This window comes from Diabrotica virgifera, chromosome 9 (assembly GCF_917563875.1).
Source record: "Diabrotica virgifera virgifera chromosome 9, PGI_DIABVI_V3a".
In the NCBI taxonomy this organism is placed as follows: Eukaryota; Metazoa; Arthropoda; class Insecta; order Coleoptera; family Chrysomelidae; genus Diabrotica; species Diabrotica virgifera.
In genome coordinates, this window is record NC_065451.1 from 225,626,910 (window position 1) to 225,650,738 (window position 23,829).

Below are 23,829 nucleotides of genomic sequence, written 5' to 3' on the forward strand. Positions count from 1 at the left end.
TGTTCTTCTTGCTATTCAAACTATAGATTTTCCCAATAACAATTCAAATATTTATATCCTACTAATTAAGAAAATCATTTTTGAAATTCATAAAAATAAAAGAAGAGTGAACTTTTTATGGGTTAAGGCTCATATAGGACTAACGCATAATGAATATGTTGATAAGTTGGCTAAAAAAGCCATTGAATATGGTACTTCACATAATCGTAAGTTTTGCATATCTGACTTAGTTAACACTATTAAGCATCGAGTTAAAAATCAGTGGAGTCAATCATGGCGAGATCTTTGTAAACAATCCAAATCTCAGTATTCACTGATTCAACCTTCTGTTCCAAATATATATTGGTTTAAAAATTACGTAGTACCTCGAAGATATATAACAACATTAATTAGAATGAAGTTTGGACATGCATGTTTCCCTCTACATCTAGCAAGAATTAAAGTTTTTGATTCAAATCTTTGTACAGAATGTCAGAAGGTTGGTGACTTAAATCATACTTTCTTTGAGTGCGCAAAATATATTCCATGCACATATAATTTAATCCAAGATTTAATAAAATGTAATGTTTTTCCACCTTTCAATGTATCCTATCTATTGTCTCTGAACAGCAAGAATATATATGATTGTTTAATGAAATTTATCTGTGAAACTAAAATTAATCTCTAAACTTGTTAATCCTGATAATTTGGTATATTATGTACATATGAAAAAAGAAGAAGAAGAAGAAGATACATAATGGAAAATGTGGTGAGCAACTTGGACAGTCCATAGCGGCCAGCTTTTGAACTGAGTAGAGAGCTGTAGAAGAGTTTGCTATGGAACTCTAAGGACCTCATTGCCTTCCTTATGTATGAACAGAAAACAAAAAAAAAAAAAAAGTTGTGACTGGCTAAATGACACCTAAGTCAATGCCATAAAAACCAAAAAAAAAAAAAAAAAAAAAAAGGTATTATTAACTTATAATTATAAATTAATAAAGTTATTGAATAAATACTCATTTTAAAATGAATCAATACTTATTTACCACATTGGAAAGACCCAATTATTAATTGCAAGAAAAATCCAGGTCCGGATTAACAAAAAAACATAAAGTAATTGTGACCTTGAAACAAAAACCTGTATATTGAAATTTTCAAAATTTGTTTGCACATTTGAAAAGACCACAAAAATCCGAGTTTATCGGTTCACTTTGATTTTTTGTGCAAAAATTTATTAACTTTAATTTTGAAATTAAATATATTGAAATTTTTAAGAACCCTGAAATTAATAAGCAGGATTTTAAGCACTTTTAATAATAAATCATTCAAGTTAATGAATAAATATTAGTTTTAAAAATAATCAGTTATTATTTACTGCGTTATAAGGACTCGCATACTAATCACAAGAAAAATTCAGGTCCATATTAACAACAAAATACAAAGTAATTTTGACCTTGAAAAAACACCCTGTATATTGAAATTTTTAAAATACGTTTGCACGAAAGAGAGCACGAAAAACTAAGTTTAATCTCCCGCTTTAATTTTTTGTGCAGACAATTTAATGCCATTACTTTTGAAATTATATCGAATTATATTATGAGTTCCCAAAGTTCTTAAAAATTTCGACATAATTTCAAAATTAAATTCATTAAATTGTCTGGCCAAAAAATTGAAGCGAACGATTAAACTTAGTTTTTTGTGCTTTTTTCATACCTATATGCAAACGGATTTTGAAAATTTTAATATACAGGGTGTTGTTTCAAGGTTACAATTACTTTATATTGTTTTGTTAATCCGGACCTGGATTTTTGTTGTGATTTGTAGGTGGGTCGTTCGAATGTCGTAAATAAGTAATAATTATTTTTAAAATGGGTATTTATTTAATGACTTTAATAATTTATTGTTAGACGTGCTTTAAAAATCTGCTTTTTTAATTTCAGTATTCTTAAAAGTATCAATATATTTAATTTCAAAATTAAAGTCATTAAATTTCCTTCACAAAAAATTAAAGCAAACCGATAAACTCAGATTTTTGTGGTCTTTTAAAATGTGCAAACAAATTTTGAAAATTTAAATACACAGGGTGTTGTTTCAAGATCACAATTACTTTATGTTTTTTTGTTAATCCGGACCTGAATTTTTCTTGTGATTAATAATTGGGTCGTTCCAATGTGGTAAATAAGTATTGATTAATTTTAAAATGAGTATTTATTCAATAGCTTTAATAATTTATAATTAAAAGTTAATAATACCTGCTTTTTAATGTCAGAGTTCTTAAAAAATTCAATATAATTTCAAAATTAAAGTCATAAAATTGTCTGACCGAAAAATTGAAGCTAACGATTAGACTTAGTTTTTTGTGCTCTTTTCAAATATGCAAACAGATTTTCAGAATTTCAATATACAGGGTGTTGTTTTAAGGTCACAATTATTTTATAATTTTTTGTTAATATGGACCTGGATTTTTCTTGTGATTAGTATGTCGGTCGTTTAGATTTTGGATGAGACACATGTGTACCAAATAACAAAAAAATATACAGGGTGGTTCTAAATTTATGGCTTAGAAAAGAAATTGGCAAAATCGATAAAACACCCTGTAACTCGGTTATAAAAATCGGTAGGGCAAAAACTGTAGTATACCTAGAACCGCCTCGGTGACCTCTATTCACAATTAAAGTATTTCCGTTTCCCAATGAAACACCCTGTATAGTTATATAGATTGTTATATATTTTTTACTTTATTTCTACACACTATTCTACACACATTTCTACACGTTTGCTGTATGGAACTTAAATCCAACTGACACTTGACAGTTATTGTCGAAACTGCTCAGTACTGCGCATAGAGGCGTTTACAAATAGACATGTCAGACATTTTGCTATATTTGACAAGTGTTACTAACAAAACTCGCTTCAACAGGTAGAACATTTCTATAGATTAGTAAGATTTATTTTCCAAAATCCTCTAACATATATGTAATCTTAAAAATATACATTTGGGAAGTATTCTTTGTTCCTTTGCGCATCGTCACAGTTTCCTGTGTCCAGAAATTCAGCATCAAAACCCTTGAGACTGAGATTTTAAAATTTTTGTCCATTGTTGCTCATTCGTGTGTATAATTTATTGATTTTTCCGTAGCCGGGGACTTTTCCCCTTTTTACACATTTTTCATGTTGTGAAAATATGTTAAAAATGTGCTGTTACACATCAGATAAATATTTTGGCTTAGAACAGTAAACACAATGTAATTGTTGACATCTATTGCATTTTACTGTAGTTTATTAAAATTTAGATTATTTTTAATTGTCTTCTTAAATAATATAAACATTGCAGAATTATTTAATGAATTTGTTTAAGTTGAAGAATAAGATATAAGTAGAAGAGCTGCAATCATAACTTTTAGGTGGGTTTAAGACATGCAAATTAAAGATCAAGTTTTTACGCGCCATCCAATTTGACGTTGACATTTTCTCAGTGTTGCCATATTGTCGAGATAGTAGAGAATGTAGGGAATTATAAAATGAAAATATTCTTATGAATTTTGAAGAATTTGCATTATTAAATACTACAAAACCGATTAGTGCTTTTCAAAGCATTGATAATAACTAATGTTTTACGATCTCCTAAAGCAGTAGTTATACAGAGTGGGTCAAAGAAAAGAGTCCACCTCGATATTTGGCAGTATTTATCAGATTTTAAGGAAATACAAAAACAGGTCAATTTTTTATCTAAGGGGGACACATTTTTATGGTACAGATAACTGTCATTTGTCAACCCCCTCCCTTCCACTTCCCCCACCCCTTATTTTTAAATAGGGAATAGGGGTCGTGTCCTAGCTCATTTGAAAGGTTATTCAATTCTCTATTCAGTAATATTAACCTTTACATAATCATTTACACAGGGTGTCCAAGAAAAATTATTTTGAATTAAATTAATTGACAAAAAAAGAAGAATGTATGTAATTTATTTAACTCAGAATACATTCTACTGCGGACAGAACACAGAAAAAAATTTTTTTTTGATAAATATAAACATTGTTTGTTGCTTAAATTCAATATTCAACCTACCAAGTGGCAGATGGGTGGCAGCTTGAACATTGAAATTAAGCGAAAAGCAATGTCTATTTATAAAAAAAAAAAAAAAAAATTTTCTATTTTGTGACAGCAGTAGAATGTATTTTGAATTAAAATAAATTACATACATTCTTCTTTTTGTGTCAATTAATTTAATAAAAATATTTTTTTCTTGGACACCCTATATAAATAATTATGTTAATGTTTAAATTACCGAATAGAGAATTGAATAACCTTTCAAATGAACTGGCACACGACCCCTATTCCCTATTTAAAAAAAGGGGTGGGGGAAGTGGAAGGGGTTCACAAATGACAGATGCATGTACCGTAAAAATGTGTACCCCTTAGATCAAAAATTGACCTGTTTTTTTATTTCCTTAAAATCTAATAAATACTGCCAAATATCGAGGTGGACTCTTTTGTTTTGGCCCACGCGGTATATATTTTAGGTAATAAATTTAAAACTAAAATAATTGATTATTATAATTCAAAAAGCAGTAGTGTACAATAAAGTTGCTTATTAAAGATTATTATTCCTTATTTTCTTATAAAACTGTTGCACGTTAGACAATGTTGACATTGATATTTTGCACAGCGTTGCCATATCGTCGAGATAGTAGGGAATGTAGGGAATTATGAAATGGAAACATTGTTATGCAGTCTGAAGAATTTGTGTTATTAGATATAACTACTTAACAAAATACTGATTAATAACTAATTTTTTGCGATCTCCTAAAGCTATAGTGATATTTATTAATAAATTTTACATAATAAATTTAAAACTAAAATAACGAATTATTATAATTCAAAAAACAATAAAGTTAGTTGTACTGTAACAATGAAGTGCAACATGTTTTTGATAACGTGCAACGGCAAAGGAAGTAATATTATTTGACCATATTTATGTATGATTGTGATCTATAAAAGTAATTTTTATTGCTTCAATTTTGTCTAGACGAAATATTTAAAGTGTTCAGGTACATTTTGGAGAAGGTAGTCTTTTTCTGATGTGTGACAGAACAATAATATTTAACGTGTACTGAAATCACATAATACATCTTATTTCCAAAGCAGCTGTTGGTTAAAAAAATGTATAGAATTATTGGTAAGAATCTCTTTGCGTTTGGAAGGACGTATTGTGTGGGCTCAGTGCTCTTAAATTTTTGTGTATATTTGCTTTTGTACCATTATAGCCTAGGATTTTATACTTGTTTTATTATAAAATGCAAATATATATTATCAATGTACATTTGGTTTTATTTTGCGTATTTTAAAGAATAAAAGGACAGAACTGTTAGAATATACAACGTTAAAAGTAGATATTATTCTATAGTTGTACGTACTCTATGTATTGACAGTATCGACAGTTCAAAGTATAATGTCAAGAAAAATATAGAAAGTAAAACGTCAGTTATGTTCAAATAAAATGTTTTCCTATTGTCCCGTAATTCAGTGAATTATAATTGTTGATGATCAGTTAGTCAGTTCACCTAACTTAATTTATAACAGGTTATGGGCCCAGCACGCTTCCACTGCGTGTTAATAATATAATATGTAACGATTATAAAATTCAAGTCGACAAACTTGAAAGTACTGAAGACTGGGCAAAATGGAAATGGCACGTTTCGATGTTATTACGAGCGTATGCACTTGAAGACATTGTGAACGGTACGTGTAAGTGTCCCGAGGTTAGTGAAAATTCAACTTCATTGGAAGTAGAAAAGCATCAACAATGATTAAAAGACGATGCAAAAGCGGTAAGTTTGTTAGCAGGTACGCTAGGAAAAACTGTTGCCGAGCTCGTGTTGACATGTACTCACGCTAGTGAAATATGGGACAAATAACGTGCGCGATTTGAACGTAGCAGCACGCAACGGTTAAACATGCTAATTGAAGCCTTTTTTATAGTCCAGCGTGATGAAAAAGAATATATTAGTACACATGTTGCTAAGTTGCAGAAACTGTAGATTTGAATGATGAATTGCAGAAGCATGATGAAAATGTTTTATCCGAAAGAATGTTAAATGGTCGGATCTTATCAACTTTGGGTCAGGATTTTGATAATTTTAAAGATTTGTGGGACACGATACCATCAAAGAATCAAACTTTGAATTTATTGATTGATAAATTGTGAACCATTGAATTACGTGACCAAAGTGCCATAGAATCTTTTGTGTTTGTTGCACGCTATATCCCGACAGCAAAAAGCCAATAGAGCCAAAGTACAACTACTTCGAAATCAAAGAGAAATGTACATCGTGCAAAAGAAAAATTTCCATGTCATAAATGTAAGAAATTAGGCCATTGGGCGAGAGAGTGTGCATTGAAAAAATATGTTGAGAATTTAGGCGAGAACAAAAGTAATGATGCTGCTTTTTTGTCCGTTGTTTTAAGTGCCGCATCTAACAATTATTGTATTGAAGCTGGGAAATGGTATTGTGACAGTGGTGCCACAAATCATATCACTACAGATAAGCAATATTTCTCATCTTATACAGAATTTGCCAAACCCGAAAAGATCCCAGCAAACAGACCGACGTGTTAATTACGTGAATTTTAGGTACATTTGTCACCAATATACGTAAATTGTTTACGTGAATTTCACGTGAAAATTTGGTTGGAATGTCACATTGAAAATACGTCTTTAAATTACGTGAATAACTCGTCTTCAATAGACGTGTTATTTACCTTAAATAGCAATAAAATCTTTCGGGATATTCACGTTGCAAATACGTGTTGATTAACGTATCTTTTAGGAAATGTATATATTAGTATTCACGTGAAAGATACGTCCTCGGTTCACGTAAATAATTCGACCTTAATTAACTTATGAATCACGTAATTATTATCCATATAATATAAATAAAACAAGCATATAAAGTATTAACAATGTATTTATTTAGTAGAATTTAGAGACTTTAAAACATTTGTCCTGTATAATTATTATATAAGATAATGAACCAAAAAATACCGACCTAAAGACACATTAAAAAATTTGCCAACACAAAACACAACACAGGTAACTTTTTATTTCGAGGAGGACACTTCGACACTTTCTTGTTTTTTCTAATTGCATCATGGCACTTCAACCCTCGAGCAGTGAGGTGAACGTTAATACGAAAGACATTATACTATAAATAAACCCGCCTAAAATAAAACGAGGGAAATAAAGCTCTTCACGTTTCACTTTTTGTTGTGATGAGAGTGAGAAGCCAGAAGCCAGAGAAGCTGATGCTGCTGATGTTAGAGGTAATGATAATCGATTATAAAAATCGATTATTTTTAAATTATAGTTAAACTATTCTACTTACCTTAAATTAGTATTACGAATTTTCTTTTTGTTTTTAAATTTCTTCTACTATTAACTAATTGGTCTTACTAAAAATCTATTTCAATACCAGAATAATATAAAAAAATAATCCTATCGAAACGTATCTATTATTCGATAAATCGATTAATTTAGTTTTCGAACCAACTATGTTAGTCACGTGATGGTATTTAAAGGAGGAGAAATGTTTGGTAGTACTTCATCACCGCGCGCGATTTGAAAATAAGACTCAACATCATTTTAGCTCATGGGATATTTTTAAAGAAAAAAATAGCTTCAAATCAAGGTTGGATTGAAATAGTTATGCTAAATGATCTTAAAAGCGAAATCATAAACTTTTTGTTTAAATATTGGTATTATTTACATGACTTTTACGTGAAATACATCTAATTTTTCGACGTCCATAAAATACAATGAGTAAAATTCAAGCGATACGTATTTAACCAAAAGCGTTGTAAAATTTTTGTTTCCAAAATATTTCTCAAAATTTAACCAAAGGAAGTTATTTCTGTTTCGTGATTATTACGTGAAATAAACGTACCTTTGCGATGTAACCAAAATTCACAAATATTATAAAAAACATGTACTATATTCGTCATTATGATTTTATATTATTCTAATGTCAAATATGTATAAAGAAAGCACAAATATATAGGTGAATGATTTGGCACTGAAATACGTTTTTTTCCCGTCATAAATCACCGAGTTACGTATTCGTTGAAATTTGCCGTAAATTTAACGTAATTATCACGTAATTGGGCTCAAGTCTGTTTGCTGGGATATCACTTGGTAAGAAGCATGTATGTATGTTAGCCCATAATATGTAACCACCACCAGATGGTCAGTATTTTTATGCTTCTCCTGATAAAGAAATTGACAATGTTTGCTTTGTCTTTCAAGATTGAATGTGCGTTTGTCAGATGTGCTGGCTTGCCAAGGAGTTACCATTCGTAAACAATGTAGCAGAGCAAATTCAAAGGGAAAATATATCGGCTGGTCCAAACATAACCTTCGATGAAATCGAAATTATTAAGTAAAGAGCGCTATAAGAAATGGAATGACTTTAAAATTGGGCACTGTCAAGCCACTACATAAAGAATGCGATGTTATTAAGATGGAGAACTATACACAAATAAGCCTTCTTCCATCATTTTCAAAAATATTTGAAAAAGCGTATCCCAGACTACAAAACTTTTTTAATTCAAACAACTTATTTTAGTTTGCAGCATGGTTTTTTCGCAGAGAGGTCTGTTGAGACAGCTACCTATCATTTGGCATTGAAATGGATAAAATCATCCCAGACAGGTCACAAAAAGTATTCTTGAAGAACCGATCAACTTAAAATTAGGCTGAAGCTATTTCCTTGTGGCATTTTTATAATGAACTATTTTAAATGGGAAATAAGCCACAATTCTACCAAAACAATGAATTTATTAACGTTTCGACGCCCAAGTCGGGTGTCGTTGTCAAAATACAAAATAATATTAAATAAACAAAAATGTTGTTGCTTGGTAAAAAATTCTTCTAATAATTTATTTAATGACTCATTTATATCGGCAATTCAGGCATGTATTATACATTTTAAAGTACAAGACTATAAAATGATATTGCGAATATTGATGAGTTGCGTTCCTGGGACGACTTTACTAAAAGATAGTTCATTCGATTACATGAAATCAACCCCAACTCAAGAATATCCACCACAAAAAATTATAGCATGTGTCTTTAAAAAGACAACCAAATGCAACGATGGCAGTAAAATTCTCGTGCTAAACCTAACAATGAAGAAGAAAGAACAAAGAATTGTATTTATAAAATACCTTGTGAATGCGAACAATTTTATTTAGGTAAAAATCAAGACCATTAGACGTTAGAATAAGTGAACATCAGTCTTATATTAAAAATAGAGAATTTGATAGATCTCAAATATGTCAACACGCATGGGATAATGAACATAGAGTTCAGTGGAGAGATTCAAGTATAGTCCCGAAAGAAACAGATAGTAAAAAGAGAAAAATCAAAGAAGCGGCTCTAATTATGCTAAATGAAAACAATTGTGTCGCAAATTCCTCGGTAGAATGAAGTAGGATGTGGTTACCCATACTAAAAGAGGAAGTCAATAGAAAGAAAATACCACGATTAGTAAGTCATTAACATATCGAGTTAATACATATTTTAGTATTATTTATATAATATCTATGTATTATGAATATTATTTATAATTTAAAATAGCATAATATATACATTAAAGTCAGAATTTGGTATTGGTTTTGAGAGTAAACTAAATGTAAGCCCAAATACTTACGATGTCGGGATAGTGTCACAAGGTTTTTTCCTGGTTTTCCCTCGTGATTTACTATGATCTCTAGCACGAGAATTTTACTGCCATCGTTGCATTTGGTTATCTTTTTAAAGACAGATCACATGCTATGATTTTTTGTGGCGGATATTCTTGAGTTGAGGTTGATTTCATGTAATCGAATGATATATCTTTTAGTAAAGTCGTCACTGGAACGCAACTCATCAATATTGGCAATATCATTTTAAAGTCTTCTACTTTAAAATGTATAATACATGCCTGAATTGCCGATATAAATGAGTCAGATTAAATAAATTATTAGAAGAATTTTTTACTAAGCAACATTTTTGTTTATTTAATATTATTTCGTATTTTGACGACACCCGACTTGGGCGTCGAAACGTTAATAAATTCATTTTTTTGGTAAAATTGTGGCTTATTTCCCATTTAAAATAGTTCATTATTAAAATTAGGCATACCACAGGGGAGCGTCTTGGGGCCTTTTCTCTTATTGGTCTATACTATATAAACTATCTGCCAAATGCAGTGGTTAGTGGTTCTTCAAATCTTGGTAAATTAATTTAGCTGATGACTCAAATCTAGGTAAAAACAGAAACACTCCTCATAATGGTAGAGCAAACTCAATGTAAGACTGAATAGTGGTTCAGTGGAAATTGGCTTTTTTTTTATTATTTATTTATTATACGGGATAACCCCATTAACAGAAAAATTACAGTTAAATATTAATACATTTCCAAAAGGTAATAATAAATTCAATGTGTTAAATATGACTTAATTAATCTAAAAAATAGAGAATTAGAAAAGTATAAAAACACTGAAAAATTTCATATGTCACAAAAATTAATACATAACATAAATATTGACTACAAAAAAATATACAACATACAAACATAACACTTAAGAGTATAAAAATAACATCACAGAGCAAGAGATCTTTTTAATTGATTTAGAGTTATATTAAATAAATCAAGTTCGTAATTATTTAACAATCCCATATACCTATCAAGTGGGTTGTGAACGCCATACAATGTTCTATGGAAAGGTATTTTAAACATATTATGGTAACGGAGAGCTTGATAAGGAACATTAAAATTAATCTGACTTAAAAGATTGGGAGAATCTATAAGTCCATTTATGATCCTAAAAATGAAAACAGCACCTGCTATGTCACGGCGTACCTTAAGTGGAGGTAGGGACAACTGTTGTTCAAGAAAAGAATAATCGTGATTGACAATGATAGTTTGTGTATAGTAAGCACATGATCTCAAGAATCTATGTTGTATTCTCTCGATAGTATCAATATGAGTCTGGAAATAGGGTGACCAAACCACAGAACTGTACTCCAAGAGGGACCTTACTAAGCTACAGTAAACAAGCCTAGTAGATTCAATAGAGAAGAATTTGCAATTTCTTGTAACAAATCCCAAAAGTTTAGCTGCCTTCACAGATACAGCATTTATATGCTCCACAAAAGAAAGCTTCTCATCCAAAACAACACCCAAATCCCTAACGGAAGATACATATTCAAGTGGCTGATTATTAATGATGTAATCTGTTTCAATTCTACTGACTTTCCGAAAGAAGCTTATAAAACAGCATTTCCTGGCATTCAAGAAAAGTTTGTTTCGAACACACCACTCCTGCAGTCTATCAAGATCCTCCTGCAACAACGCCTGGTCCAACAAACCATCCACTGGTCTCCAGAATTTCAGATCATCAGCTAGCATTAAGCATTTACTATTCAAAAAGCAATTATTTATATCATTAACAAAGATGATAAATAGAAGCGGAGAAGTATGGCCACCCTGAGCAACTCCGGAGCTTACTGTAATAATGACAGATAAATAGCTACCAATCTTCACTCGTTGAGTACGCCCCGATGAGGAGTTCTTAATCCACTCGACAAAGTTAACATCTTAATACTGGTAAGACCATTTTTGTTTACTTTAGAACCAGTTAGTCATGAGAACAGTTCCCAGATACAGTCACTTTTCTGTCACAAAACTTGCTAGATCAGTTACATTTCTTGGTCTTCATATTGACCAGAACCTAAATTAGGGGAACAAATACAAAATGTGACAAAAACTGAATAGAGCCTGCTACTCATTAAGGGTATTGGTGAGCTATCTTACACATACGCTAATAAGAGCTAGTTTACTGTCAATATATTACGCGAAATTTTATTCTGTTATGGAATATGGATTCATCTTCTTGGGTACTATGGTGGATAGCTCATATGTCTTTATAGTCCAGAAAAGGTGCACAACTGATGACATATGACATGTCTTGCTCTTGTGTGAGAAATTGTGGTGTGGGCACTAAATTTAGACAAAAACAAAATGAATAAACTAAATCTATATCGTTTACCAATTACTTTATTTATCAAAATACTTAAAAATACAGTTGTTAGTTCTTAGCGTTTAATGGTTCTTGCAGCCTCATACAATCACTGACAATTTTCCATTTATCGCCCTGTGCTGTAATTATGAAGTTTTGCTGAAAGGTTTTTGGTGTTTTCTCTTGGTATTTTACACTGCCAGTCACTTGAATGATGAAGGTCAGTTGTCCATTTACTGCAGAATCTAAAATTAAATAAAAAACTATTACTATAAAAAAAGTTAGGAGATTACAACAATACACTGAATACACATCAACTGTAACAAGTAAATATTTTCTTTTATTATACTAAATATAGTTAAAGATCAATACAATGCAATAGCAATGGATAGAGCAAACAGAGCCACAAGATGCCCGAATGAAACAATATGAAGAAATACAAATATTAGAAAAGAAGTGAAATACAGATTTTCCAAAACAGTCATCAGATCAATAATGATACCTATAGTAGTAGAAACATGATCTGATACAATAGTCGAGGAAATGAAGCTGAAAAAATGGCAAAACCTCGCAATTTTTTCGTCCAGCATCGATTTGTACAAAAATTTGGGATAAGGCTCACTACACCGTCTAGTTCATTTTCTATATTGAGCCGTTGTACGCTTTTGGTTTTTTAAGGGTGAAAACTACCCCTAATTGTAAAAAATTTTAAAATACCATTTTAAACTTTAATATTGTCAACATTTGGTTCTTATTAGTTACATAATGATTGTTTTATGCTTTAAGATATACTATCATAATATTTCAACCCTTAAAACCACCCTTGTTGGAGCTATATATAAAAAATTTACTTATCTTAAAAGAATAATTTCGGCTTGCATCGATTTACATAAAAATTTGGGATTAGGATCATCTCACCCTGTACTTCATATTCTATATCATGCTTAAGGGCGTTGATTATTTTTAGGGGTGTAAACTACCCCTTATTGTCAAAAATTATATTAAAACTTTGTAAACTTTAATATGGGTAAAATTTGGTTTTGATTGGTTAAATAATGATTGTTTTATACTTTAGTTAGGATATATCATAATATTTCAACCCTTAAAAACCACCCTTAATAACATTACACTTTTTACAAGTAGATATTTTATTAGATTATACAGAAAAAAAAGTAGAATTAAAGAATTACAATAACATTGATTTACACAAAAATACGAATTTACAAATATGTACAAATACAAATAGTTTTTAAGTCATCTTGCAGTATACAAACCTTTTCTGTGGTATTATACATACATTGAAAATTATCCATAAGCGAACTATCCGAATTTTTTGAAAAAAAAAATCGTTTTATAAACATAGCTCCTTCATTTTTGGCGATAAAAAGTTTTTTCAAAAATGCGTTTGTAGGGGTTTTGAAGAGTTATAACACTGTGTAAACTAAATTCCGGAAGATTCCTTAGTTTTTAATTAGGGTGGGTTTAAAGGGCTCGAATAAGGGGGTGTTTGCTCGTAAATAGAGGTTTTAAATAGCTATATCTCGCTAACTGTTCACTGTAATGAACAAAGGAATGAACCTATGCACAAAGGAATTTTAGTTATTAAAAAAGCTATAATTTAGTAGTCTATCATTTTTTCGTATCTCCAGTATTTTCGGAGATATTTTGAAGTAAAAGGTAAAAAATGAAAAATTCCAAAAAATTTATTTTTCTTTAAACTCCAATTTTTCTAAAATTAGCCCTTTTAAATAGGTCAAACTTCTTGGGTGTATTGATAATACAAATATAAAATGAATTACAGAAAAGTGAATACCAATTTTTAATTAGGAGGGTAGTTAGGGGGGTTGTTTTCACTAATTTTTTCATAGAGAAAAGCTGGTACCGACCTTTTTTTGATCATAAGTCGCTTAATTTTCAGGTAAGAAACTTTAAATTATTATTTTTTAAAAGGCCTAACTGTATACTTAAAAAAATAATATTTAGTTTTCCTCGAAAAATGCAAAGTGTTTCCGTTATTTTACTTTGAATATTTCAAATTATGCATTTGACGAAAAAAGCTAACTTTTAACATGCCGTATCTCGGTTTGTATTGGTCTTAAAGATATTACAGAAAATAATTTGGTTTGTGTTACTAAAAGATTCGATTTTGATATCTAGTTTTTTTTATTAAATGCATATTTTTCGAGGTATTCTCAAAAACCCTCTAAAAAGTCGATTTTTTCATCAAAAAACTGTTACTTTCAAGCGCGAATAACTCGAAACGTATTAGTTTTACGAAGAAAATGTAAAAAACATTTTTTTCTTAGAATTACTTTTTACATCGATTTACATGGTTAAAAAGTAATAAAAAATTCCCGCCCCCGAGATGGGGTGGCAACCACCCCCAAGGTTTTAGCGTACAGCGGCATGATATAGAAAATGATCCTTGGACTATTCCCTACCTTCTGTGAAAATTTCAAGTAAATCCATGGTGGACAAAAAAATTGCGAGCCAAAATGCTTCATTTCCTTGACTACAAAGAGGACAAAATAATGCTAGAAACAGTAGAGATAAAAACACTGAGAAAAATCGATGGTAAGACACTATGAGATAGATCTAGAAGTACAACTATACACTACACTATAAATGCAATATTTGCATTTGTAATTCCAATAGGCTTATGGCCAATTAGCCAAATATAGAGGTAGGTTGTGTAGACCCTTGTTAATCCGAAGATTTAATGTTGCTACTTTTATTGATATTATAATAATCTAAAATGTTCAATTTGTGGCTTGGGCCACTGTTGCTCTGAGCGCCTCATATAAAGTGAATGACAAGAAAAAGGGTAGTAAAGATGACGAAAGGCAGTTCCCCAGTAGGAAAACAAAACCACCAAAAAGATGGAATGACAACTTACTGGAGGCACATTAAAAAACAGAGTACAGTGGAACCTCGATAACTCGGATTAATCGGGACCGCGGCCGATCCGGGTTATCGAAAATCCGGGTTAGCCGGAGAGCATGGTAAAAATTAATAAAATACGGTATACTTATAGATAAAGTCCCTTATAAGCAAAATAATATGAAATATATATGCACAGTTACCTATGGTTGTATAGAGTTTAGTATAGAAAATATAGAGTATGTATTATTAATTTCTAGGTAAAAAAACTCAGTCAGTTTGGTTGTGTCAATAATTTCGTCTGGTCTGCTTATGTAATTTAAGAACAGTGACTCTTTCATTGTTTAAAAGACCATTGTTTAAAAAACAATTTTTTAAAAGACAGTTGAAAATAAATAAAGGAATAACAGGTGCCTGTTGTTTGCGATAATGAATGTCCCTCTGCCGCCGCCCTGTGCATGAGTCATTTTTACTATCATATAGTTCAAATTACACAGATACCCATTATCTCTCAAATATTATATTATGATTGAAGGGAAGTTTTATCAATGAAATTCGATATTTTTAAGACATTCCAGAAGCGGCTGCAGATAAAATGTTTTAACATAATACATACATTTTTATTGTTGAAATGTTTGTCCGATGAAAATCGGTTTGGGTTAGCCAGACTTCCGGGTTATAGGGGGCCAACTTATCGAGGTTCCACTGTAATTATATAAAAAGATGAAAAAGTATATCTAGGTACTTACCTAAAACAGGCTGTGCGTCTAGAGTTTGTATAGTAAAAGATGACGGTGGTAAATCAATCATAAATTTCAAAATATTTTCATTCCCAGTTACACCATTACCATTCCATGATAATAATCCCGTCTCCAAATACAGTCTTGCTATCAACTGAAATTGTATTAAAAAAATTAAACAGGTATCTTAAAAAGTATGCTTTAAAAACTTTAGCATAAAGAAAAAATGTTGTAATTGGTATAAGTGTTTAATTAAAAATCTAAATGGATTACAATACATAGTTGTTCAGAAAAAATTGTTTTCGGACTTCATCAGTCAATCTTCAGTGAACTTTGAAATACTATTTTTCGGTCTTTACACGGCAAATTACGTGTAGTAAAATTCACACTGGTATGGATATGTAAACATTACTAGAATGTCATTCTACTTTAAAATGTCATCATTAACTTAAAGAGATGGCTTTTGAATGTTCTTGGATAACTGTTATTTGTATAATTACAAATTATTAATTCAGTTAATAAATGTGATCATTTTTTCCCTAACTATGTATTCAGTGATTGTAATAATTGATATTGTACAACAAAAACTAAAACTCAATCGAGAAAAGAGGAAAAGTGTTAAAGTGATTTTTTAATAATATATTGTTACTATGGAACGCTTAAAATTTTGAACATCTTTAACAACAAAATACTTGGATCACAGAAAATATTATCCTGATGTATTCTCTGCTTGGATCTTCCACAAATAATACACAATAAATAACTTTTTATTAAGTTCACGTCTTAAATCAATTATTTATCAAATACACTATATATCAATATTATTTAATCAACAACTCAAAATATTCCTGATGCCATGTCAAATATTTAAAATTGTCACTGATTGTCACTTTCTGACTGACAATATGCTGACAATATTCTATTGGACTCAGTGCGTTGTAAGACAAAGATAGATTTGGAAAATATTACCACAGACATGGTGTCCACTTTTTTCGAATCCTGAAAAAACTAATAAATACTTTTAAAAAATTTAAATGCAGAATGAAAGACTAAATTATTACCGAGGGCTGAAAGTCCCTTAGAATAAATAAAAAGTTTATTTTAAACGAGATATTTGAAATTAAAAATCACACTAAATTTTCTTAGTTTTTCACTTCTGCAACTCAGCGTTTCCCAAATGGTGGGTCGCGACCCGGTACCGGGCCACGAAATTAAAATGCTGGGTCACCTCGCCTCGCCGTTTCACATGAACATCCTCTTTTACACTGTTGGCTATCAAGTGCGTTGGCTATCAAGAGGGAATATTAAAAAAAAAACTTTAATTTAATTAATTGAATTGAAGGAATAAATTTCAATATTCTTAGAACAACATCCACCAACAGCTAGGGATGTAGGTAATATTTCAATTTAAACACAGTTATCATGATGTCAATTGGTTAATCAAGGTAGCCTATCTATGTGATAATTTTGACTTCTTGAACAATTTAAATATGACATTACAAAGTAGCAATATAGTACAAGAGAAGGTGGAAGCTGCAACAAAAAAACTTAATTTTGGACACGTCGCGCGGAAGCAGGAAATTACAAATGATGATGAGCGCTGATGAGATTTCAGCAGCTTTCAAGGAACACCTGCTAGGACTGGAGGCAAATCTGAAGGAATATTTCCCCCTCATCCACAGCAACAAGGCATGGATAAGGAATCCATTTACAATGGACGTAGAATCCGAGACAGGACTTCCGGACTTAGATATTGAGTCAGTAATTGAAATATCGTGTGATAGGACACTCAAAGATATATTTGACAAAATACCACTGATAGATTTTTGGCTGTCTTGCCGCCAGGAGTACCCAGTTTTAGCAGAAAAAGCGATAAAGTTTCAAATTCCCTTATTCAACACTGGTTTTTCTCAAAAATAAATATACTAACCATTAGGAAGTCGAACCAGACCTGAGGATATAATTAACATATTTTCCTCTAAACGTGCAGTTTTTAGTTAACCAGAAATAACTGCACACTTCTCATTACTAAAGTATTTTTATTTTATTTTATTACATTTTTGTTTGAGCTAATGATTCTTCATTAAAATATATAAAACTATAATAAATATTTAAACATGTTTTCATGTACATACACACCAGGGTATGCAAAAAAAAATAGTGGGTCACGAAGGATAAACACAAAATTAACCGGGTCACGGAAAAATAAGTTTGGGAAACGCTGCTGTAACTTATTAAAATAAACATAGAAGTTCCCAGGGACTTTCGGCCTTCACTAATAACGTAATCTTTCATTCTGCATTTAAATTTTTCAAAAATACTTATTAGTTTTCTCAGGATTCGAAAAAAATGAATCCCCATTTGAATAGCATTGCAGCCGAAAATACGTACCCATCCTCTTAAAAGTATTAAATTAAATGACATGACATCAATGAAAATAGATAGAATTATCCGGTAACTGCATGTGTCCCTAACAGCAAGTACATATGTATTAGACTGAAATAGCATGCCAAGAGTACTTCAAAGTCCAGAACAGCTATTGCAATCCATTTGGATTTTTAATTAAACACTTCCACAGAAGTTTTTAACTTTGTTGTAAGTTTTTAAGTAAATGGTATACATCCAACTACCGGCAACGGGAACTATCCCGATTTAGCAAAAATACTTTACTTACATGCCGTCGTTTATCCAGAGTATCATAATAAAGTTTTGTGAAATCTTCTGCAACCTTACAGGCCTGATCAATTTTTAGCCTTAACTGCAATAAAAGTAATTATGGATATAATTGTTTTAAAATAAATATATTTCATACATACATCTTCCATTTCTCATAAATATTTTTCAGTCTACGTTTAACTGTATTTTGGTTTTTCAAGTTTTAATTAAGTGTTCAAGATTACAAGTTTTGTTGATATTTTAATTTTAATCTAACCTCACTCTGACACTCGATTCTAGATCCTGACCCACTACTTTGCGCCGTGTAATTTTGGTTGCCTACTGCGAACTTTTTACATGTCTTCTTCCATAGCCACCTTTACTTAACCTTCTTCTTAACAAATCATGTTTATTTACGTGTATATAGTCTAAGACCTAGTGAACCCTCCGACTAACGGTCGTCCTGTAAGGCTAGAAATTTTTCTAGTGATAATTCATAGCACACCAAGGCCGGTTCCACAGTAGAACCACTCCTCTCTCGGAGCTTTGATCTCAAGAAGTAATACCGGCAGTACGCAATTGGTAATTTACCAGTGGTGGATGCGGGTTTTCCCTGTTAAAATCCGTACGTTTCTATGCGACTAGCAATGCGAGAGTGGGGCAAAAGCGACTAAGAACATTGCGCGGTCGCCATGCGCGACTACAGATTTTACTTCCAATTTGTCGGAGAGTGGTTCTACTGTCCCTCTTTATACTGTGCCAAGGCTAAAAACCATGACCTGGCAGGCCTCAGTGGTGCACGTGTATCTACCAGGTGAATCGAAAAGTGCAAATTTAGTGGGTAAAATAAACTTTCTCCTGTAAGGTTTAAATTTAAGTATGTGTTTGAGTAAGTCATTCAGAAGAAATGTGTACAATGACAGGCGATTCTGAAGAGCATAAGACCTTGCCAGGCGAAGGGAAAGATTAGGGGTTTTTCCTAAAATTATTCTTTTTGCATCGAACAATTTTTTTTAGGTTTTTTGAATCATTCCAAACAGAAAACGTCTTTAGTGATTTTTCTCTTAAGTTAATAGTTTTTGTTATATATTAAGCGATTGAAAATTTTGAAAATTGCGAAATCGGCCATTTTTAACCCTAAATCGGACATTTATCTAAAAATTTCAATGTTGCCAAGATACGTAGATACTCTTTAAACATTGATTGATGAAATCCCGAAGAGTTTTTTGCAATAAAATATCGAAAACCCCTTTGTTTTTTTAATTGCTAATCAAGCAGGTGCGACACAGTATAAGTGAGGACGTTTGAGTTTGCATAAATTCATTATCTCGAGAATGGGCTTTCAAGAGAAATCCTCAGATAGGTCGATTTTTATTTTTAAATTAGGACTTTTTGGCATATATATAATACTAGTGACGTCTTCCATCTGAGCGTGATGACGTAATCGATGATTTTTTAAAAAGAGAGTGGGGGTTGTGTGATAGCTCATTTGAAACTTATTGAATTTTCTATTCACTAATATAAACATTAACATAATTATTTATACAGGGTGTACAAAATTTTTTTTTATTAAATTAACCTTGATTAAATTTGACAAATAGAAAAAAAATTTTTTTGTACACCCTGTATAAATAATTATGTTAGTGTTTATATTACTGAAAAGAGAATTAAATAACCTTTCAAATGAGCTATCACACAACCCCTACTCTTATTTAAAAAAAATAATCGATTACGTCATCACGCCCAGATGGATGACGTCACTAGTATTATATATATGCCAAAAAGTCCTAATTCAAAAATAAAAATCGACCTGCCTGAGGATTTCTCTTGAAATTTGCCCATTCTCAAGATAATGAATTTATGCAAACTCAAACGTCCTCACTTACTACAGTGTCGCACACGCTTGATTAGCAATTAAAAAAATAAAGAGGTTTTCGATATTTTATTGCAAAAAACTCTTCGGGATTTCATCAATCAATGTTTAAAGAATATCTACGTACCTTGGCAACATTGAAATTTTTAGATAAATGTCCGATTTAGGGTTAAAAATGGCCGATTTCTCAATTTTCAAAATTTTCAATCGCTCATATAACAAAAACTATTAACTTAAGAGAAAAATCACAAAAGACGTTTTCTGTTTGAAATGATTTAAAAAACCTAAAAAAAATTTGTTCGATGCAAAAAGAATAATTTTAGGAAAAACCCATAATCTTTCCCCTCGCCTGGCAAGGTCTTATGCTCTTCAGAATCGCCTGTCATTGTAGACATTTCTTCTAAATGACTTACTCAAACACATACTTAAATTTAAACCTTACAGGAGAAAGTTTATTTTACCCCCTAAATTTGCACTTTTCGATTCACCTGGTAGATACACGTGCACCGCTGAGGCCTGCCAGGTCATGGTTTTTAGCCTTGGTGTGCTATGAATTATCACTAGAAAAATTTTTAGCCTTACAGGACGACCGTTAGTCGGAGGGTTCACTAGCTCTTAGACTAATACACATTTCGCCGCATTCCACGCACAATTCTTTCCACTTCCACACAGAATATTTTCGTTGTCAAGAAAATGAAATACCTACTCAAAAAGCAATCACAGAACTGTGTGACGATAATATAATTTTATCGTCTAGATGATTACGCCAATGAATTAAGTAAAACACGTTTTTGTACGGACGATATAAAAATCGGATCGAAAAGCCTAGTTGATTATTATTCTTGGAGCGTTGATCGAAGAATAATAAACAACAGCGAGGTACAAGAGGTGAGTTTATGTAGGTAGTATTTCCCGACCATTTTCCGCTGTCGTTTTGGCGAGCTGAGCGAATCCGACAGTTTTCTTCTTATCTATCCTTATCCTTATATGAGCGGTGGTCGTATATCCTTTATATGTCTTTTCAATCCGGCGAGGTGAGCGGGATCTCCTTTCTACCCTTTCCTTATACATTCATGTCGTATTAATAAAAGCAATTCCTATTTCGCGCGATCGTCAAAATCATTCATTCATGTACAAAAATATCGTCACATCGGCCCGAACAGTAAGCTCGATGCGTAGAAATTATAAATATATTTTATTAACGAACTTAATGAGTAATTAAGGCTAATTATCTTATCTTCTGTTTATTTTGATTCCAAATAAAAATGTTTTAAAAAGCGAACTCTTTTTCTTCGACTGATAGTTACCTGGAGCAACAACAACGCAACGACCTCGTTACAACTGTGAACAGTAGAAATGATTGAATCGGAAAATTTATCAAACAGCTATTATTCACTGTTCAATTGGTAATTATATACAAAGAGTCTATACATTCTACCACATCCAATACTATTTTAATATTAAATATCATGTAACTGTAGTAAATATCGATTTTTATTATCACTAAATAGTCTTATCAGCGTTTTTCTAAAAACAATTTTAACGGTCACATAATATGATTATTCACACATGACATAATTAGCAAATCACTTAATAATATGATTCATTGAATGCGCTTCGCAATTAAAATCTAGAGTTTAAACAATTAATTAAATTTCGTCAGTCCTAGCTTTTCACCTACCTTCAAGTGACTTTACATCAATTGATTTTGAATTTTGAGTCTATATTTTTCCAAATTTAATAAAATTTCTGATTTTTTACATTATCTAACCGTTGTTTTATTTAAGTTAAGCATAGCCACAGATCAATCTTTATAGTAATAATTTTTCAGTTTCATTTTTAAGTACATCTAAAAAGGTACTACCCCCACCCCCTCATCTATGGGTACTACCCAAGGTTCATAGATAGGGGTTAATCGCCCTAATCTATTAACCTTGGGTACTACCTACATAATTTAATTTATTCCTGCCTTACAATGTGAATTTTTAAAGTGGTTAGGTAATATAGCAAAATTTTATTATTTATAAAATTCTTTCATACAGCATGACTTGCTCGAAAACCATTTAGATACTTTTTCTTTGTAATATCTATAAATTTATAATTTTCCCATTTCTATTTGTATGTAATATTTTTTAAATAACTCGAAGGCCCATTTCGCCGATTCAAGTTTGTATAGGCAACCCAAATTACACGGCGCAAAGTAGTGGGTCAGGATTTAGACCGAATCCACTCGCTCACAAAAATCGTCTTCTTATAAATGCCATCCCGTTAGACTACATACAATCGGTTCAACATCCACCGGAAGTTATATGAACGTAAAGAGATGCCAAAAATATTATTTAAATTTTATTGATGAGCATTAAAAATGGTAATAATTCTTTTTATTTGGAATTTTATGTTAAAAAACTGAGTTTTTGTTATCTAAAAACCATATTAGTTGGATTATTTACTTCTATCAATATTCTGTGAAACCCTAAATTAATTCACTTTTTTTAATGACAAAATAAAAAATTAATAGTAAAAAATAATTAAAAAATTTGTTTCGCTTTTATGAAAACTATTTAACTATATATTTTATTGTAAGGGCTGCTTTGTTGAATAGAATTCATATTTTGAATTGGTGAGTGGGCGTAACATTTGAAGTATTTTCATTATTGATTTTATATTTTTCTCTAAATTTTAAGAAATTTTATGATTGGAATGACTGCTACCACAAAACGATTACTTTATTAATCATAGTGGAGCGAATTAATTCTGTATGTAAGGACAATTATTAAATCATTCTTTTTGTTAACAAAAACAAATGTTTTGCATGAAGTCACGTGACCTCTAAATTGCCAAATACCAGTTATTTATGCGATGGCGCCAAAATACTTTCACAGAAAACAGACAATTTTATTATTCAGACATCAAGCTCAGAGTACTACGAGCTGTTTAAAAATATTATCAAGTATCAAAAACAAAAATATCAATAAAAATTTCACCTGCATATGCTGCTAACCCAATAAAGACAGCTGAAAATTGGGACATGGTAAAATTTAAAAAGAGATAGTACTATACTGTATTTGGCACTTTTCATTTAATAAAGACGATATAAATTAAATATCGCGTTAGAGACTTATACTTATGGTTCAGGTATAAGGGTTTTAAATCTAAAATGAATTTTATCGATTACATTTCTAAAACAACGCAAAAATTACCAAATGATAAAGAAAGAAGGATAGAAACAGGGTTGCCTGAATGTTTAGAAAATACTTGCGATACGTGGCAAAATTTATAAAAGTTTAAAAATAAGGCAAAATTTCATTAATACCATGTCAATTATACTTTTAAAGAAATACGTAACGAAATATTACAAAATTAGTCTAAATTCAAGTTATTTGGCTGTCTAAATAAGAACATGAATGAATGAGGCTGAGATTATGTATAAACATCAAATATGTATCTAAAAATCTTTACAAATACGTAAATATCCGCAATAAAAGTTTTTCTTTCTAAAAATTTTCTGTTTTATGATATTTCCATTGAAAATTTTGATGAATTTCATCTAATGTTTTGGTATTTTTCGTGGTATGTCACTTTTCGAGATGTCACTATAGAAAAATGGCAACGTCGAAGAGATAGTTCACTGCTGTGTCGACGA

General features: G+C 31.0%; 2 protein-coding genes across 6 annotated transcripts in view; one reads left to right on the forward strand and one right to left on the reverse strand.

Annotated features, from left to right (window-relative positions):
* LOC114335157 (BTB/POZ domain-containing protein 10) overlaps positions 1-5,300 on the forward strand; it is a 38,071-nt gene extending 32,771 nt beyond the window's left edge. For all 5 annotated transcript variants that reach the window (XM_050662643.1, XM_050662642.1, XM_050662646.1 and 2 more), the window contains one exon: positions 948-5,300. The gene's annotated coding sequence lies outside the window, so the exon portion shown is untranslated. The remainder of the gene's footprint in view (positions 1-947) is intronic.
* Positions 5,301-12,058: 6,758 nt separating this feature from the next.
* LOC114335158 (NTF2-related export protein) lies at positions 12,059-18,632 on the reverse strand. The gene is made up of 4 exons (XM_028285338.1): positions 18,475-18,632; positions 18,333-18,416; positions 15,668-15,812; positions 12,059-12,283 (listed from the first exon to the last, which is right to left on the reverse strand). The coding sequence occupies exons 1-4, from the start codon at positions 18,481-18,483 to the stop codon at positions 12,108-12,110; spliced, it is 414 nt and encodes a 137-aa protein (XP_028141139.1). The 5' UTR covers positions 18,484-18,632; the 3' UTR covers positions 12,059-12,107.
* Between the last annotated feature and the right edge of the window lie 5,197 nt (positions 18,633-23,829).

Coding starts and splice junctions, on each gene's coding strand:
- LOC114335158 (XM_028285338.1), bottom strand. Junction 15,813..18,332: donor CTCTGGATAAACGACGGCAT/GTAAGTAAAGTA, acceptor ATACAATTTCAG/TTGATAGCAAGACTGTATTT. Junction 12,284..15,667: donor AGACGCACAGCCTGTTTTAG/GTAAGTACCTAG, acceptor ATTTAATTTTAG/ATTCTGCAGTAAATGGACAA.